The 20,832-nt window shown below is 38.0% G+C and overlaps 1 protein-coding gene across 1 annotated transcript in view; it reads left to right on the top strand.

The window, feature by feature from the left end:
• Nucleotides 1-627: 627 nt before the first annotated feature.
• LOC131834562 (uncharacterized) overlaps nucleotides 628-20,832 on the top strand; it is a gene marked incomplete at its 5' end in the record, with an annotated part of 113,044 nt that continues 92,839 nt past the window's right edge. Inside the window, one exon of the mRNA XM_059179272.1 lies at nucleotides 628-1,069. Coding sequence (XP_059035255.1) covers nucleotides 628-1,069 — 442 coding nt within the window. The remainder of the gene's footprint in view (nucleotides 1,070-20,832) is intronic.

Below are 20,832 nucleotides of genomic sequence, written 5' to 3'. Positions count from 1 at the left end.
GGAGAACAGGCAAGCCGTCAAAAGATTTCTTTTCTTTCTTTCTTTCTTTCTTTCTTTCTTTCTTTCTTTCTTTCTTTCTTTCTTTCTTTCTTTTTTTTTTCTTTTCTTCCTTCCTTTCTTCTTTTTTAACCTCGTTAGCTAGTCAACCCCGGCGGCAAGCGTACATCACCACCCTTAACCACGAAACAGCTCCAAGGAGCTGGCGATGGTTGCCTGCATGGAGCTCCCCGCCGGCGCCTTCTGGCCGGACACCCTGTGCCAAAGAGCGCCCAGGAAGCAAACCGCAGTCGGGGCACGACACAGATGTCATGGATGCACATGCAAGATCATAATCTGACCAGAAAGGGGAGAGAGGGACAGCGACGGCCCGCCGATCCCGGCCGGAATACCGCGGCAGTGGAGCGGGTGGCGGTGTGTGCGCGCACACAGGTGCCTCAGGCTGGTGGCGCGGAGAGCTGTCGCGGCCGCCTCTGGGGCTCAGTACTCTCACCAGCGCGCTGAAGCCTCTGCTCCAGCCGAGCCTGGGTAACCGCCAGCCTGAGCTGCGCGAGGAAGAGCCCAAGGAAAGGGCGCGAAGGGGGAAGGAGCGGAGGGGAGGTGGGGGGCGGGGAGTGACCCATCTCCTCATCATGCATTTCTCCTCCCCGAGCTCTTCTGGTGGGAACCTTTGCTGAGCTCGTGCGCGCCTCCCTCCCCTCCTCCTCTCCACTCCGGGTGATCATCTCCCCTTCTCCCCTCGCTCTTCCCCACCCTCCCCTCTTTCCCTCCCTCCCTCCCAGCCGCGTGCCTCCTCCCCTCCCCCTCGGCTCCCTCCCCTCCAGCGGCAGCAGCAGTAGCCACTTCAGCGGAGCCGGAGATGGGCAGAGAGCGCGCACGGCGCGGCAGCTCCGGATCCACAGCCCTCCCAGCCCGCAGCTCCCTGCGCCCCCGCCGCCGCTGTCGCCTCCTCGGTGTCCCCAGGCTCCAGTCCCGCGGCTAAGACAGCGCCGCCACCGCAGCACGGCCCTGCCTGCCGCCTGCGCTGCGCAGCCCTCGCGCGCGCCCGGATGGCGCTTTCCACCCAGGACCGGTGAGTAGCCTGGAGAGCGCGGGGGTCGGGCACCCAGGCTGGGCGCTGAGTGAAAATCCCTAGCTTTAGGGTACCACAAACCACCTGCTGTGATTGCTCAACCTCGAGGCTGGGGGTCCCGTGAGGACGCTGCTCCGTGGTCCCCGAGGGGCTGTTTGATATCAACTCTACCTGCTGGCAACCTGAACCCCTCTCCCTCCCTGCCGGGGACCGCTGCCCGCACCTCGCGGTCCCGCCTCACCTTCGAGCTGCCGACCACCCACCCTAGCAGTGGCAGTGGCTGGTTCTGACCCTCCCGTCACCCCAAACGGGGTCTTCTCTGGCTTCATAGTCCCCGCGTTTCTCTCTTCTGATTTCCCGCTTCTGTCAGCTGGCAAACGCCCCCCATCTGCCACCCGTCACCCGGTCTCGCGCCGACAAAGCCTTCTCCACCAAGTCCGCCCCTGACCCTCCTTCCCTCCTTTCACAAAGCCTGGCTTGCGAGCCCCTCTGTCCCGCGGTCTTCCTTCGCAGAGCCAGTGGTCCACCCGGCGAATTCTGACCTCATTCCCTCCACGCGATGGTGCCTCTCTTCTGTCTGCTTTTCTGACAGTCACCTCAGGAAACTGGCACAGACACGCTGTGATCCAGGCTCGTGTGCAGTTACTTTGTGTGTTTCTCAGCACCTGGATTGTTTAGGGTAGGATCAAGCATGAAACCAGAAAGTCAAGACAAAACAACAAAACACACACACACACATACACACACACACACACACAGCACGCACCCCAAACCTTTTGCGACTAAACTTTTAGTTATTGTTTGTTTTAAAGGGCACACATTTTTATGCTGCTCAGATTTATTCTATTCCGTTTTGAAGGCTCCTTAGCTGACACACGGATCGCCCCTATTTTACCTGTTTTCTCTGGAAAAGGTCTTGGTTCCAGGTTGAGAACCATGCACCTGACTCTGTGATGAATCTTCGTCCCAATAGCACTATCTAAAGCTCAGCAACTCTTGAGGATAAGAAGCTTTTCCTTGAGAGGAGAGGAGAGTGGCACCAAACTCATTCTTTAAAATCTTCTTTGAATTTGCAAGAAGCCAAAGCCCTTATTTTTCTTTAGGTTTAATGGCTAAGAAAAAGATATAGTAGGATCAGAAAACGCGTCCGAAATAGCTCCTGTAGGATCTGAGTGCTGTTGTGTAGTATCTTGTCATCCAGTCTTTCTGTAGAAGTTTTCTTAGGGCAGCTGCCTTTTCCTTCTGAAACCATTTTTAACGTTTTAGTATTTCTACTTGGCTTGAGAGATAACCGGGAGTTTGTTTCAGTGAATGAGTATGAGCAAGGGAGGTAAAGGAATGAGTGAGCCTGGGGAGAGATCACCTAAGTACTAAAATTTGTCTTCCCAATTCCCTCTGTATTGAAATCTTAAAAAACAAAACTACTCACACACAATTTATGATTTAGTTTTTTTAAAGAAGTGATGAAAACATATTAATTTCAGCATATTTTACCCTACAGAACCATTGGTCATAGGGCTTGTGCTCGAATTCATGCAGATAAAAGTATTCAGAAATAAATGTCAAAACTTTAAAAGGTGTCCCATTTGAGTATGTGATATATGAATATGAATTTCCTGGTAATATTATTATAATTTTAACTAATTTTGAAGAAATAAAAATTAAATTGGCTTTGTTACTCTCGCAGTTGATGCAGAGAGATGCATTTTTCCTCACCTTAAACTAGCAAGTCTCTGCCTACACAAGAAATAGAAAGGGAAAGTTGATCAATTATTTAGAGAATTTATCTAGTGAGGATTGCCTTAAAATCTTGCCTTACTCAATGTCAAGATTTTTTTAAATTTTGTTTTAACTCAAACTGGATCTGAGCCTTTATTGCTCTTTTCTTGTGACATAGGCAAAAATGCAGTGAGCAAGTCACTGGCAAGGGATGGTTTTAAGTAAACGTGGAGAGCTGCATCTAAAGTTAGAAGAAGCTATGAGTAATGACTTTATTGTTGGTTTTCTAAATTTAGAAATTTTAGTTGTTAAAACTTAATGCTTGACTATTCAAAACCAAGTATTTAAACTTAAGATTATTGCACATATGCACATGTGTTCATATGAGGTGGATAGATGGTAGGTAAGAATTATGTACTGAATCAAAAGGTCATTTATTTTTCTCTAAATCCTTTTACTCTTTGGGTAACAGTGGATGCTTACTGTATGCAATGTGTCCAACACCAATGAATCTGTATTGGAAAAGATACATCCCAATTGAACAAAAAGCAAAGTAAGGAGCAATGCTAACTTTGATCAACTATTGCCCATAATTGTGTAAATGATAAGTACAAGTGATATAGGCTAACATAATTCTAATTAATGTCAAATTCTAGACAATGTCAGAAATGTCTCGGCATACCTTTTGTGAGGATGTATGCGTGTATACATGGCAATATTAAAATGGTCTCAGAATTAAAATAGAATGGTCTCAGAATTAAAATGGTCTGTGAAAATGCAAATAATTAATATGCCATATTATGACAGGAATTCTGGTTAAGAACTCTTGATAAACTGGAACTCGAGATCTACCTAAATTTAATGTCATTGTCATTGTGAAAAACAGCTAAATGAAATGCTTGCGGAGACAAGGCATACCAATATTTGAATGGCATATCTTTGAATATCATTAAGTCATGTCTTATAATGCTTACTAGAAGATGTGCCACCTAGAGGACAGGATGGGTCTATATTAAATGTTTACAATGGTAAAGAGAAATTTAAAAATGTGGAAATGATATAGATTATTTCACTAATAGACTGCATTAGTTGAAACCTATTATGTGAAACCATATTTTGGCTTGTGTGTGGTGGTGTTGGGGAGTGGTGTGCTAAAGAAGAGAAGGCAGGCAAGAAGGGAGAGATAAAGGATAAAAAACAATGGATACTTGCTTAAATTCTTTACTCAAGTTCAGGTAACTAAATACAAGTTCTATTATTTTGGTATTTGGGATAACAGCTTTTTTCCAACTTTGATTTTAAGAAATGTTTCTTTAATTTTAGCAATAAAAATATTTTTTAAATGAAGTGACTCACTTATTTTATTCAGTAAAATCTACAGATTATAGGCAAACTGTTTTATGTAAACTAATTGACCTAAATAAAATTCTAGGCAAATTTTTTTTTAAAAAAACCTTGAAAGAAGGAAAACACATATTCACACACAACTAAAATTACAATATTAAATAAAGAGCCAGGTGCTTTAGTGTTTTATGAAGGCAAGAAGATTCAGTTGATGGATAACTACATAAAATACTTTCATAGCTTAATTTATATCTCACATATTTTTCTACTTATGTTTCTTGGTGTATTATTCAATTTTTATGGATTTTTGCATTTTTATTCACAATTCACAAGGATCTGTATTTTATTAAATGCCTCAAGTTTTATGAATTCAAAATAATTCTCATATTTTATTTGTAAATATCAAATTATTATATCAATGTTTACAATGGCTATATTTTCTACCTCATTCCATAGGAGAAGAGATATTTAACAACAAATTCTCAAAGAACAAATAAGCAAAATTAATATTTCAATGCTAGCATGATGATTAACCGAAGTTTAATAGTGCTTTCACAGCGATCCTTTCGTAAGATCAATTTAACAATTGAAATTCTTGCAGAAAAGAAATATTTAGATTCTGTGGTTTTGCATGTGACTATGTGAGATTCACTTTTATTCATGTAGCTGCAAATAGAATGTTTGGCGTTCTTAATAGAAGGAATCACAGAATCTAAATATTGATTAGAGGATGTAGGGAGCATTCCTTTCCCATCATTTTACTATATCTTACCCAAGATTCCTTTCCCATCATTTTACTATATCTTACCCAAGGTTCTTAAATAGTTAATAGAAACAGAATTAGAATTCAGGTCCTTTACACCATGTTATATGTCTTTCTATAAAATAAAAATCAGTTTTCCTCCTTACTTTATTTTAAGAAGGTAATAAGGGAAAAATCAGCTTGAGTATCAAAGAAAGCTGAAATTAAATGAAATAAAAGTCTGTGCTTCTTTAGGAAATGCCCGGTCCTGTCACCGTCATAGTTAAAAGTAATATTTTTCTGCTCAATCATTTTCAGCTTCAGGTTAAAGCTTGGGAAATGTTTTGAAAACTTAACTGTTACTGGTTTACCTTAACATATTTTAATATTTTTGCTTAATTTTCATCATAAATTTTCACCCATATAGGTTTCTTTCATGGTAATTGTATGTCTTGGACACTTTCATTTTACCTTTTAATAGATAGGTCATTGAAAAATATTCCTAAAAACAGATTTTGGCTTCCATAAGTAAAACAGGGGAAATGGACTTATAGATTTATCTCTGTATATTCAGCCTTTTTGTTATCACAGAGAAAGATTATGCATCCACACACAAACTTTTTGTTTTTGTTTTGTTTTATTTGTCACTGTAGCCTGTGAATGGCTCAGGTGGTCAGGGAAGATAAATTTGTTTCACAAAGTTCCAAGTCTATAATTGAAAATCCTGGCACTTTGAGAATTCTCTTCACTGATGGCCAGATAGATCAGCGAAAGTGAATGAGTCAGTCAATGGGGAACAATCATCTTTATGGGTAAAAGATAAACTTTCAAATATATTCTTGGTGATGTTTGCTTATCAGGGCCATCTCACCTAGGAAGAGCAACATGGTAATATAGATTGACTTCTCAGTTATGTTATCTGGAAGAATACAGTATTGTCTAATTGTGCCTGGGTTGATTGAAGTTAGGGGAATCTGTGACTTCAGACTGCTGTGTGTCTGGTTCAAAAGCTGAGGGGAAAGCCTTGGCTTAGGAAAAATTACTGCAAATATATATTCATTGTCATGACACATGAATATGAGTTGATCATTGTCTTCTTTAAACCAACTAAGAGATAGATTTTTTTAAAAGATTTTATTTATTTATTTGACAGACAGAGATCACAAGTAGGCAGAGAGGCAGGCAGAGAGAAGGCGGGGAAGGAGGCTCCCTGCTGAGCAGAGAGCCCAAGGTGGGGCTCAATCCCAGGACCCTGGGATCATGAACTGAGCTGAAGGCAGAGGATTTAACCCACTGAGCCACCCAGGCGCCCCATAAGAGATAGATTTAACTGAAAGAATCACTATGTTTCTAAGGCTCCCATAGCCTAATTTCTTTGGAATTTAATTCAGCCCCCTCTTATTGAGGGACTACTACATGGCAAGAACTGAAGTGACTTCAGACACAGGATGAATGTCATGTAAGTTCTGACCTCAAGCAGCTTACAATATAAGTGGAGAGACAAATAAGAACAAACAAACAAAAAAAGCAATAGGACACCAGCTAGCCGTAATCTAAGGCAGCCACCATGTTACTGAGCAAGGATGTCCAAAGAAAAAATCAAAAAGACTATAACTTAGTTCTAATGTGCCTCGCCAAAATTGATGGAGTTTTGCCATGACTAAATCTTGGCATAAAAATAATCTGTGTCCTTAAAAAAGCTTATGTTTCCAGTACTTTCCATATTAATTTTAACTCTGATGAAGATTTTTGTTTTGATAATGCAGGAACCTATTATTATGAACTAATACAGATAGTCCCATACTAATGAAACCAATGGTTGATCCCATCTTCATAAGTCATAGGTAATTTTTTAAAGTAAATGTAACTAAGTATATACTTTTAACATAAATTTGAAATATCAAGTTTGTCTTTTAAGAAACTTAAATCTTCAAGGAATATTCCAAGGGAAATGTACAAAAGAGTGAAGAAATGGTGGAGACAAGTGAACAATACATGTAATATTGATTAAACAATAAAAGTTTACAAATAGCTTTAGCAAAATATGTTTAAATTCAAAGAGGTAATTTTAAATTTCTATAATTTACTTACCCTAATAATGAACATTTATTGAGCAAGTATGACTGTATGATGCAAAGGGACACGGGGCTGTTCGTGATAATGATGGCTTTATGCTTTGACTGTAGGAGACAACTGGCTATTTCAATAGCCAGTTCCTGCTGACTTTCAAGACAGATGAAGGTTCTGAGATTTTACTAAGCATGAATAATTGATCCTAGACCTTGTTTTGGAGGGACTACATGACAGCAGTCATTCTAACTTGTTCTATTTGCCCATGTCAATAGCCTGGTGGCATTTGGCTACCCCACTGAGTGGCTAAGCAATACCTACAGAAATGGAAGTGGAAAAAATAGCCAGAGGTGTTGACAGGTATTTACATAGGAAATGCAGAATCTGGGACCATCCCCTGCTATTTCTAATACATTTCTTTGCTAAGATTAAGGGGAAAAGGGAATATAGATCAAATCATGGTCAGAGCTGTCTGGCAGGGGATGGCAGATTCAGCAGAGTTAAATTTAGGACCCTTGTAACAGTTTGGGAAAGCCATTTTTTAATGTAAAACTGAGATGCCACAGGAGCCAGGCAAGCTGGGAGCTTGAATATCCCATTTCCATTTGATAAATGAGGTCTACAGAACCCTTTCTCACAGTGTTAGTCACTGTGCTACGTTGACTCACCCCAAAATGATATGTTCCTTCCATGTCGGAGAGGTGACCAGGCCAAAACCTCAAGGGGGAGCTGCAGGAAGAAGCTGTCTGCCTTTTCCAGAGGCCCTGCCAGCAATGTTGTTACTCACAGAGACCGGTATCTCACAGATTTATTAGCAATGTAGGACCCCAAATATAGAGAGTTTCCTGCAGCCTACCTGCAACTTCCAACACAGATACTCATGGGTTTGGGCCTCAAAGGATGCCAATTTTTGGATTAACTGATATGAAAGTCTAAGTAGAATGTCCAAGTGAGGTACATACTATCTCTAATACCCATAGATTCTAGTAAGATTCTGAGCACCTTTCTTATTGGCTGAAGTTGAATAGACAGATGTTTTTCTTTGACAGTCAGAGGGATTGGATATTACAAATCTGCCCTTAGGTCCCAAGAAACTTTATTCGACAAGCAGAACCCTGAATTCTCTCAGGGTTTATCAGCTACTTTAGTATATGTGATGATATCACAGTCAAGATGTTGATAATGGACTTTGTCATAGACAGGATAGCATTACAGAGTTCAACTTTGTACAGTAGAGGGTGGAGGCACTTTTACTGCTCACCTGCTGATGGCAAATGGCAGAAGAGTTTAGCTACCCCTGGAGAAAACCTGTTGGCACGTGGGGAATTACTGCGAATATATATTCATTGTCATGACGCATGAATATGAGTTGATCATTGTCTTCAGGAGTCAGCGGGATAGAAAGAAATCATTGTTACAGTCCAGTGTAATATAGCAAGTTTTTCTTAAAGATTTTCTTTATGTTGTGACAGAGACACAGTGAGAGCAGGAACACAAACAGGGGAGGGTGGAAGAGATGCAGGCTTCCCACTGAGCAGAGAGCCCAACGCGGGGCTCAGTCCCAGGACCCTGGGATCATGACCTGAGCCGAAGGCAGATGCTTAACAACTGAGTCACCCACGCACCCCAAATGTTTAGTCTGTGCAATGGATTCAGTTACACGAGCAGTTGGTGATAATCCATTCTAAGCTTCCAATCCTGTCTTTTTATTATCCATATTGAGCTGTTGTGTTAAGATACTGCATCTCTTACTACCCATGTTGCCTTCAGGTCTGTAAACGGGGCTGTGATTTCCTTTTGCCTTCTGGGCTTTTATATGTTGGACTATCTGGGAAGAAACACAAAGAAAACTAGAAAATGATTTATATGTTCCATTAATACTTCTCTGTTTGTGGCCTTTCCCAATTGTGACAATCTTCTTAGGTGCTGTGGATGATGAAATATAAGCATAGAACACATTAATTTTTATCATACAGTCAAAGGTAGAAACAATAAAAATAGTACATATAATTGGTCCCAAATTCTATCCACAAGGTCAAGTTAGCTTGCCTTTTCCATTGTGAACTTTGCCTTAATGCCATTAACTAAACCTGAGTGTTCTATAAATCCAGGTGAGAAAGTGACATGAGGATTCATATCCAACACATCTATATAAGTTTGATCCCCCCTTCCATTTGAAGTTTCCTAGCATACTCAGGTAGGTGCATATATCCTTTGATCTCTGTTGGGGATAGAGATGCCTTGGCCTCTAATTATGTTTCTATTTAAAGGATAGGTCAAAGTGGAGGGAAAGAGATAAATCAGGGAGCAGGAAAGGAGAGAGACTTCATTTGTACTTTTAGTTTCAAGTGGTATGAAATGGCCCATGGTAACCAAATGAATTTTGAGTATTTTTGGCCCTTCCAATACTTTGTATGTGGAGGAGCAAGGCCCTCATGGAGGCCATCGTCTATTTCAGCCTTAGAAAACCCTGAACTCAGAAACCGTAGGCACATTGTTATTTTGCCAGTCAACGTCTGGTTGACTCAGTCTTGGCTCACACAGTGGTGACTTTCTTTAAAGACTTCTTATTAATTTGGGAAATTAGTTGCCCCATTGTCCAGATAACACATAATAAGTTTTTAATGATTTTAACATCAGAGCTGAGGGAGTTTTCCTGCACAGTGGTGGTGACCTCAAGTATTTATCTAGATTTGCTTAGGTCACTTTCTCTTTCTTTCTTCTTTCTTCCCCCCCCTTCCTTTCCTCATTTCCTTTCCTTTTCTTTCCTTCCTTCCTTTCCTTCCTCCCTTCCTCCCTCCCTCTCCCCCTCTCTTTTTTTTTTCTTTCTTTCTCCTTTGTGTCTCTTTCTAATTCTCCAGTAGATCAACTTCACCAGAATTCTAAACTCAATCAAAGGCAGTAAGAATTCAGATACTCGTCAAAGCCTCATTTGTGGTTTCCCAAAGGAGTTTTTCTGTCTCTGCCAAATCCCCCCAAGAAGGCTAAAACTCCCTTATAACAACCGGAACACACGATAAACAAAACAAACAAAACAAACAAACAGGGGCGCCTGGGTGGCTCAGTTGGTTAAGCAGCTACCTTCGGCTCAGGTCATGATCCCAGCGTCCTGGGATCGAGTCCCACATCAGTCTCCTTGCTCGGCAGGGAGCCTGCTTCTCCCTCTGCCTCTGCCTGCCATTCTGTCTGCCTGTGCTTGCTCTCCCCCCTCCCCTCTGATAAATAAATAAAATCTTAAAAAAAAAAATTCTAAAAAAAAAAACAAACGAACAAACAAAAAACCTTTGAGCAATTTTACATTACTTCTAAATGGATATATTTGACATGATAGAATACAGGAGACATATAGCCACAAGACAATTTATTACTTGCTATTATTCCTCAATAAACAATGTTCTCTATGCCTGCTTCTTTCACGTGTGAACCAAAGTTCTAATGATTCATCTGGGTCATGTTATGGAATTCTCCGTTTTATACACAATATGTGTGTGCATCCCTCTGTTGTCTGAAATAGGAAGCAACCTTCTGCCTGTCCAGTGCAAATCTTAGTATTAATTGTAACTTGTGCCACAGATCAGAGGCTGGCCACCAGATTGGCAAGGAAGTCCTTCCACCTAGAGGAGAATTAACAACAGAACAACACTTTGATGAAGTCCCAAAAGTTCATTTTGGCTATTGTTTCATTTGCCTTTGGAGATATTGGGCATTTACCCCAAAGATATAGATGTAGTGAAAAGAAGGGCCATATGTACCCCAGTGTTCATAGCAGCAATGGGCACAATAGCCAAACTGTGGAAAGAATTAAGATGCCCTTCAATGATGAAAGGATAAAGAAGATGTGGTCCATATATACAATGGAATATTACTCAGCCATCAGAAAGGGTGAATACCCAGCTTTTGCATCAATATGGATGGGACTGAAAGAGATTATGTCTGATTGAAAGAAGTCAAGTAGAGAAAGTCAGTTATCATATGGTTTCTCTTACTTGTGGAACATAAGGAATAGCATGGAGGATATTAAGAGAAGGAAGGGGGGAATCGGAGGATGAAAGACTATGGACTCTGAGAAACAAACTGAGGATTTTAGAGGGAAGGGCGATGGGGGATGAGTTAGCCTCGTGATGGGTGTTAAGGAGCGCATGTATTACATGGAGCACTGGGTGTTATACACAAGCAATAAATCTTGATACCTTGCATCAAAAATTAATGACATACTGTATGGTGACTAGCATAACATTTTATATATATATATGTATATATACACACACACATATATGTGTATGTATATAATATAATATATAATAAAATAATATGTATTATATATAATATATAATCATATAATCATATATAATATATAATCATATATATGTGTGTATTATCTATATCTATGTAGATATAGATATATATCATTTTGCCATCTGTATTTTACCTATTTCCTGTTACTTAGCTTACCCAAGCTCCTTAATTCACAGACAAAGCAGTAGAGGACCATTATTGCCCAGCTCACTATATAATTTGCTACTGATTCCCATAGGCCTCTCTCAGATCCCATTAGTTGACCTGCGAGGCCCTCATCCTTCCTTTTCAAGAAAGAAAGCCATGTCTCTGTCAACATCCCATCCTTATTAGCAGAATTATCAAAACCCCCGAAGAGTTTGAGATGCTGCTTTGATTTCAAACTGGCATGAGATCCTGCCACAGATTCATGGATGCTAGCAGAAGATATTAGGGTCAGAGATGGACAATTTATTATTCACAGCAATAGCAGTAGCAAGAGTTTCACCTTTTTTGAAGTGCTTCCCTAAGCCCTAGTTTCTACAAGCATCACAGAGCAGACTAGATGATACTTAAATACTACAAAAAAGGGATCCTGAACTCAAGGAGTGCAAATCTTTTATAATGGATAAGTATGCCTCCCTTTACTTTAGAAGGAGATGCTAGTTCTATCTTCCAAGGTTATTTGCTTTACAAACATCTTTTAAAAATATTTCAGAACAAAAGCAGTCAGAGCTTCTTTCATAATTTATTCAGAAATGTGAGAGACCCTTGGGAAATTGTCTCCTAACAATGACAGAAGATTTCAACAAATGCCTATTTGGATAAGCTCTTTATATGTGGTATGACATATGTTCATCCTTGCTACTTCATAATGATGGAGTGCTTTAAAAAGGTACAACCTGACAGTAATGAATCTCTCAATAAGATAGAAACTAAGAAAGTAACTTTTAAAACAAATATGTTGTACTTAAAGTGCAACATCAGACTCTTAATTAGCTACTCCTAATTATATCAGCTATGGTCTATAGACTAGGTAGTTAAAAAGTATAAAACAGATTAAAGAACCGAGAATTTCTATGTTAGGAAGTTGAAAACTTAAGCCCAAACTCCAGGATATAAGAAATGTCTATTTTATGTAATTATAGTAGATTGTAAAAAAAAAAAAAAAACAAAACAAACAAACAAAAAAAAAAACCTTAAATGAAAATCGTGTGTATGGATGTTTTCCCATAGTCTTAATGCCTGTCTAATACTTTAAAAAGTTTAAGGGGTACCTAAATTTTTTCAAATAATCAGAGGAAAAAGGCTCGTTGCTATTTTATTTTGTTTAATTGTAGACTGTTTCTACATGAAACCATGAAAACATGGTTTTCATTTTCTCTAATATGCATCTGCTCTACCCGAGGGTGAGACACATGCCTTTCTCTGTGTTGGTATAATGCCCAGGCTTATCTGTACCATATTATGACTTTACATTTGGCATGATATATTTATATGCATTTCTCCCACTGTATTACTCTGAAGTTGGTTGCTTATTAACCTTCAAAACCCTAGTGTCTTGTTTCCCAGTTGATGCATGGTGGGTCAGTATTTATGGATTTGGACAAAAGGTAACAAAGTCCATTAACATTGAACTTACCACTGGATATTTTAGAGAGTTACCTCCCATAAGTCCTAACTGAATAGAAGGTGTGTAGAATATTTGAGCTGGAATAATCTTTAAGAGTTCTTAATGGTCATTGGTTTGTATTTTACTTATTTTTTTTAAAGATTTTATTTATTCGTTTGACAGACAGAGACATAGAGAGAAAGGGAACACAAGCAGGGGAAGTGGAAGAGGGAGAAGCAGCTTCCCTCTGAGCAGGTAGCCCAATGCTGGGCTCTCCTAGGACCCGGGGATCATGACCTGAGCTGAAGGCAGACGCTAACGGACCAAGCCACGCAGGGATGCCTGGCCATTGATTTAGTTATACCCATGTTCAACATCCAAATTCTGGTGCTTCTTCTTAGTTTTATGACATCCTGAAACATTTAAAATTATTTCATATTTATTATGAAACTTTAAAATTTTGTAGTTTATATACCTTTAGAAATTGATGGGAGCATCACAAAATATAATGCAAGCCCTTGCTGAATTATCAAAGTTTAGGTGTCATTGATTATATTATCCAGGGCTGATTTCTCTTTTAAATGCTCAGTTAGAAATTTCAAAGCCTTGATTTTTCCCCTTTATCAAAGGGTTAGACTCATGAAGAGCATACCTCCCTTCACCCTATGCCCTGATGCACAGATGCTCTTTTTTTGTTTCTCTGTCACAGAGTTTTTTTCTCTGATGTTCAGATATCTGCTGCTCATGCACGCCTGCTTTCCCATTTTCTGTCACTGCCCCACCCTGATCACTATTGTTATAACCAATGCTGCCAATCCTGAAGTCGGGTGCACTTCTCCCCTGCCTTTTTTCTCCAGTTTTTCAGTTTATTTTGTATCCTATTGATTACTCGTGTTATAAAAACAAAAAACATAAAGCCTTTCTCTAAGGGACAGCTGCCTTCTGGACCATGAACTTGAAGAATCAAATGAGAAATGACGAGCTCTGTGGTTCTTCTTCTATGTGAGTTGGTTGTACATGGGCTGACTGCAACTTCATTTCAATTCAGGGGCTGTGATGTTCTGGTTTTGTTCCAGAGCCATTTTGGAAATTTAAAAATGCTAAATTACTGAATTTTGATTAACCAATATCTTTTTTCTCATAGTAAACCGGTCTTAGGTGACTGTCTTGTCTCTATATTGCCTTGTTACATTAGTGAATACTTTGGAATCAGTGAAATATATGTGTTATTTAGGAAAATAAATAGGTTGGAAGGAATTAAATAAAAGACAGATGAGTTTTTTTTTAAAGATTTTTATTTATTTATTTGACAGATCACAAGTAGGCAGAGAGAGAGAGAGGAGGAAGCAGGCACCCTGCTGAGCAGAGAGCCCGATGCAGGGCTCGATCCCAGGACCCTGGGATCATGACCTGAGCCGAAGGCAGAGGCTTTAACACACTGAGCCACCCAGGTACCCCAAGATAGATAAGGTTTAATGGGAAGCTTGGAAAGTCAATAAATGACTGTAGGTTGTTTGAAGCATGACAGTGGCAAGCTTGAACAAACAAAGGAAAATATGAAGATATTGAACAATAGAAGAACCTGAAAATAACGTGGAGAGGAGAGGGACAAAGAAAGCAAGTTACAGACTAATAAACACAAATAATTGCCTATGCTATAAGTGAGGCTCTATGGAAATACTGCATTATAGAGGAAAAGCATATATCTATAATCAGACATAACTGGTTTTATATTCCCATCTGACTATTTACTAGCTAAGAGACCAAAGTCAAATTTCTTAGTCTCTCTTACATTCTTTTTCCCATTATCTAAAAATGTCACATAATTATTGTGAATGTAGACTAACATAGCATGTAGAAATCCCTAAAACACTGATTGGCACTATAAATTCTCATTCAATAAATGTTACGTTTTCTCCATACTTAATAATTTGAAAAGACATAATCATTTCAGCTTGTAACAAATGAAACAAGTGTACTTTCCAATTAAATAATTATCAAGTGACATTCATTCCTCCAGCCACTAGGAGAATTTTGTATTTTTCAGAATAGTATTCAGTAATGCAGGAAGCAGCATATAATGAGCACTGAAGAACTAATTAGAATCATAGTTTTTATGACAATATTAAGTAGGCATGTGGAAAATAAATTCTGTACTTTAATTTTTATTATTATTTGTACTTTAATTCTAATCTTTAATTATTAGAATTATTAATTCTGTGGTATAAAACTTTTCCCCAAGAATTAAAACCCATAAGAGAAGGATTCTTGTTCTACCTTGGCCGAAGATTATATATACTTGGAAAAGTATATATCCTACTCTAACAGTATTAATAAAAAAAAAAGCCCAGTAACTGCAAAATATTAACTTTTCTTAAGCCCATCAGAAAGCTGAGTTTATGATGCAAGCAAATATCCAGATTTGCAAACCCATGAGTAGATCCTTCCATGGTAAACTAGGTCATAGGGATGATGTCATATGTGGCAGAGAACAAAAGAACACCTGGTCACCATACAAATGGCTAAAAAGAAGTCAGCTAAAATTGTAACAAATTGATAAAAGCTAAATGTGGGCTAGATGACAACATAGGACCTCTGTAACCCCTGACACGAGGAGATTTTGAACTCATTCACCAATGCCTTCATATGGATCTCCCTCAAGTGCTTATCAGGAATATTAGAAGCAAGATAGAAGACAAGATGAAGCTTCCCTCATTAAAGTATGTGTGGAGTAGAAGATTGGCCACCACTGTAGGTAAAGCACAAAACCCCCTCCAAAGCCCAGCTTCCATCCTAAGCAGTTATAGTGGACGTCGAAGTCTTTGGTTCACTGAACTTCAACTCCTAACTGGATAAGTTCAATGTCCCTAACTAATAGGCTTAGCATAGAAGAGGCACGAGCTCTGTCCAGGTATAAATAATTTTCATTGGTTTCAACTGTTTCACACCTGATTTTTGGCATTTAATAAGAAATGACAAGGTATACAAAAATGCAAGTCAAAAAGAACCCATTGTCTAGAGTCGAAGCAATGAAGAAAGCCAGATTTAAAGATGGCCCAGTGTTGGAATTATCAGACAAGAGTTTTAATATAACTAGTGTTAATGCATGAAAGGGCCTAGTGGAACAGGTGAACAATATGCATTAACAGATGGAGAATTTTAGCAGAAAAATGAAAGCTATAGGAAAGATTCAAATGAAGATGCTAGAATTAAAAGTAATTTCTTTTTAAAACAGCTTCAAAATGTAGAATCAGTGTACCAGCATGGTTATCTATTTAAATATCACACTTTATGGATAGAAGAAATTTTGAGTAAATGGTAGAATTTTGGCACTGTAAACATTTAAAAAGATGCACACATCTTGTGCTTATTCTAAAGAGAAACACAATGTATTATGCTTAATACCTTTCTTTGATAAATGCTGATTTGTATAATGTTTACAGCTCAGTAAATAAAATTCATTCAAAAAACGTTAAAAAAAAAGTGTTATCACAAATCACAGATTCCTTCAATGTACTTATCAATTGACTCAGTTTCTCTCACAGAAAAAAATCTGTAAACTTGAAGACAGGTCGTTAAATATTAGCCAAACTGAAAAGAAATACAAAAACCAAACAATCAATAACAGAGACAAAAAGAGTAAGAGGAAGACAAAAACAACAACAAAAAAATGACAATAGAAGATCCAAGAGTTCTGAGACAATACCAAATGGTGTACTATATATGCAATTCTAGAATAAAAGAGACTGCGAGTGAGAGAGGGAACAATGCAAAAGAAATATTTGAAGACATAAAAGAAACTTTCTTTATAAAAGCAGGCATGATTTTTCCTGAAAATTTTTAAAAATAATGAAAGTCCTCAAATTACATATCCAAGAAGTAGAGAAAACTCCAAACAAGATAACTATACAAACAAACTACACATATATTTAAAAAATGGGGGCGCCTGGGTGGCTCAGTGGGTTAAGCCGCTGCCTTCGGCTCAGGTCATGATCCCAGCGTCCTGGGATCGAGTCCCACATCGGGCTCTCTGCTCAGTGGGGAGCCTGCTTCCTTCTCTTTCTCTGCCTGCCTCTCCATCTACTTGTGATTTCTGTCTGTCAAATAAATAAATAAAATCTTAAAAAAAAAAAATGTTCTGGGGCACCTGGGTGGCTTAGTGGGTTAAAGCCTCTGCCTTCGGCTCAGGTCATGATCCCACGGTCCTGGGATAGAGCCCTGTATCGGGGCTCTCTGCTCAGCAGGGAGGCTGCTCCCTCCTCTCTCTGCCTACCTCTCTGCCTCTGTGTGATCTCTGTCTGTTAAATAAATTAAAAAAAAAATAAAAAAAGTTCTTCATGTGGTACAGTAAAATACCAGACAGAAACATGGACCTACATAAAAACATGAAGAGCTTCAGTAAAAACATGAAGAGCTTCAGAGCTTTGATATTTAACAAAGTTAAATATCAAAGATTTTTAAAAGTTTTAATTGTTCTGGAAGATAATTGACTGTGTGAAATACAATAAAGACAATATATTGGGGACTTTGTAATCCATGTAAAAGTAGGGTGTATGTCAATGATACCTCAAAAATTATGCATAGTACGATAATGGTCATTTCACTCATTATTAATTCTTTGCCATTTGAACATTGTACATGTATGCAAACAATAACCTGATTTGTACAAATACATTTTGCATTATTCCAAAGTGTTGATACACGTTATTTCATTTGACCTTTATAATAGGTCAAACTATACCTCCATCCAGAGTTAGAGTAGTTGGCTTCTAAGAATAAAACCTAGCACAACAATATGGACCTTTAAAAGATTATCTATCCCTACCAACTGTTCATACTTATTTAACAGATAGTGTATCCTTAGATGGTACTACAGAATATTTGCACCCAGTAACTTGACAGGAAGTATAACTTTGATCTCACTTCATCTAGTATTCATTCAAAGCTTAGTTATGTGAATTAGCACTTTTTGGAGAATTGACTATTGCCCCAGGGTCCAAAATTTTAGCCAATCCTAGTTGCTAAGCCCACAATGTAAATGAGTAAAGTGGGTCTGGGTAAGACACAAGGTCACAGGGGAATGTGGAGTAATGAAAGTAATTGATTGGCATCCTGGAGACAAAGGTGCTACTCAAAGCATGTTTTGCAGGTCCAGACTGTTTTGCAAAGTGTTTTTTGTGGGCCCATGAGAAATATAGTAACTGAGAGGAAGCATTTAGAGAATTTTATCACAAGTTTGAATTCATTTATCTGTTCACTCTAACAAAAGAAAATATAGGCTTGCATTTTTAAATTTTTTTTAATTTCTTTTTTTCTAGTAATGCATTTGTAATTATACTTTACAAAACTGATTCATGAAGGATAGGATATTTAAAAACAAAACTAGTGCTTCACTGCAATTAGTTTGAGAGGCATTGATCCCTAGGTATTATACAACTAATGAAATAAAAATAATTAGACAAGTGCAATAAATCTATGCCCAAACTTGGCCTATGGTTTTCCACTTTCTAATCCTGCCTTTAGACATTGTAAATTTGAAACCTGTGCATCAGAAGGACATTGTTCTCACCTCTTCCAGAACTGATCTCACAGAACTATGCTTTACCATTGTGTTTTCAGTCTACGTTGAACTCCATAGAACATATTGTTGCATTTAAAACAAAGATATTATTTAAAAATCCAGTTCACTACATCACACAGTGTTAGCTATGATGATCTGCAAGAGAAATATTTCTCATACTTTTTCAGAGGGGTCATACTGATTTTATTACTGACCATATTGAATGAACAATTCTGTCTTTCAATGGTTTCTAGGAAGTCCAGAGTTAAGTTTATGTCCCTGATAACTATAAAGAGGTTTATGGTCTATATTTTTAAATTATATTACTTAACTTATAAATGATCTTGCTTTACTTCATGTCTCTGTCAGTATTTTTTTCTCTCATAATGCATTTAAGTTTGTAGCAAAGTAAGGTGCAACTAGAAAGATGATAAGTACTAGGGGAAAAAATAAGAAAGGAAAGAAGGAATTAGATGCTCAGCTATGATTGTATATTGTATATTAAATATCTGAATGTGTCCTTTATACTTAGTTGAAAAGATTCTGTGAAAAATATGTTAAAAATAAATGTAGCAGGAAGAAATTTACTATAATTTTCTATATGTAAAAACAGGCAATAAGATTTGCCCATGTTTCCTCCACTCAGAATCACCTATTTCAAAGCAGGTGTGAAAACTGGGAATTATTTCATTATTACCTCCATGTCCATGTGGTCTCATAGTATTTCAGTTTCCTGATTTAAGTCAGGCGCTGTCTGTAGGCAGATCATGTAACTGGAGAGATAACAGTATCCTACTGAGATAATACGCTTTTATTCCTAATGACAACCTGAGGAGTAGATGAACAGTACATATTTTTATAGCAATTGTAAGAAAACTTCAGGCCAGATTTGCATCCTGTTCAGCACAGCACGACAATTTAGTGATTCCCAGAAAGAAGTTTCTATGCTGCTAACCAGGAAAAGAATCCAACTACTAAGAACAATTACCATGGGGTTTTCAGCTCTCTACATTGGGATTTGAAATTCTGCATAATTAATTATACCTTGTGCAGACAAAAAGAAGTTTAAAAAAAGTAAGCCACTCTGCAAGTAAGAGTATGAAAAATATTGAAAACCCATTTATTATGAGGGGTTTTATAACCATTGCTAAACTTTGTTCTATAATTTCTAATATATTATGTTGAATATCATGGAAGAAAAAATAATGGTAACACTTTTTAGCTTACATGACCTCACCTTTAAGACTTACTGAAAACCTCTTGATCACTAATTAAAGCTACTAAACAATGGCCTTCTATTGAAAAGATGCATATTTTTGGTTGGCGGGACCGAGCCATCTCTAAAACGGGGCATAGCAATCTGTAGATGAAATAAAAACTGCTTGTAAAAGAAAATGACTCCTCATTCAATTGATATAGTGGGGTCCAGAAAACGTGCAAGTCACAATTAATAACTTAAATTGTCTAAATCCCTGGAAAACTGTCCAAAGTCAAATTCTCTTCATCCTAAAATTATTCTTCTGAAACACACAAAAAGTTTACTGACATGAACCAGGCTAGAATATATTAGAAAGCACATTTTTTTAAACCAAACATTTATACAGATGAACTATTTACTTCTTCAAATTTGTTTGCCCTCTGATATCCCAAATATAAACACACATATAGATACTCAACTACACACATGTGTATACATATTTATGTGCATACAAACACAAACTGCCAAATATGTAAGTATATATACAAATATACATGCAAGCAAATGCAGTACACATGCATACACTTATAAATACATTTACATATAAACATACACTTAGGTCAATATATACACGAATGCATAGACACACACATATCCATGTCTAACTCCTTTAAATATTCTAAACTCAGAAAACCTCAGTGCCTAAATGTGCTATAAAGACAAATACAAAGACTTTCAACTAGAAAGAGAAAACCTTAGGGCAGATGAGAAGACAAAGATAAACCCTATAAAGAGCAGGGTAATTCTGATTTCTGGTTCTAGCATTTTTACAGTATTTTCTTTCATTATATTGCATTGTATTGTATTTTTTTGAGGTGGAGAGAGAGAAACTTAAGCAGGCTCCATGCCCAGTGCAGACACCCATGAGGACTCGATTTCACAACCCCGATATCACGACCTGAGCTGAAATCAACAGTCAGACACCTAAGCAACCTAGCCACCCAGGCACCCCAGTATTTTCTTATTTCTTGCTGAGTTCTTTATTTTTTGTGGATTCTTCCTGTCCTTTAGTTCCTTTCTCAAGCACATTAGCCCTCAGAATGAAGCACGCCAAGGAGTAAAAGCAATCTCTGTATCTACGTGGGTATGGGTTGAAATATATCATCATAACTATTAAAAGTAGTAGAGGAGTACATCATTATTATAACTCTTATTAAAAGATAATTGTAGGTGATAGTATGGT

The sequence above is a fragment of the Mustela lutreola genome, chromosome 6 (genome assembly GCF_030435805.1).
Source record: "Mustela lutreola isolate mMusLut2 chromosome 6, mMusLut2.pri, whole genome shotgun sequence".
Taxonomy (NCBI): domain Eukaryota; kingdom Metazoa; phylum Chordata; class Mammalia; order Carnivora; family Mustelidae; genus Mustela; species Mustela lutreola.
The sequence above is the reverse complement of the archived record's forward strand: the minus strand, read 5'-3'. Positions and strand labels throughout refer to the sequence as shown.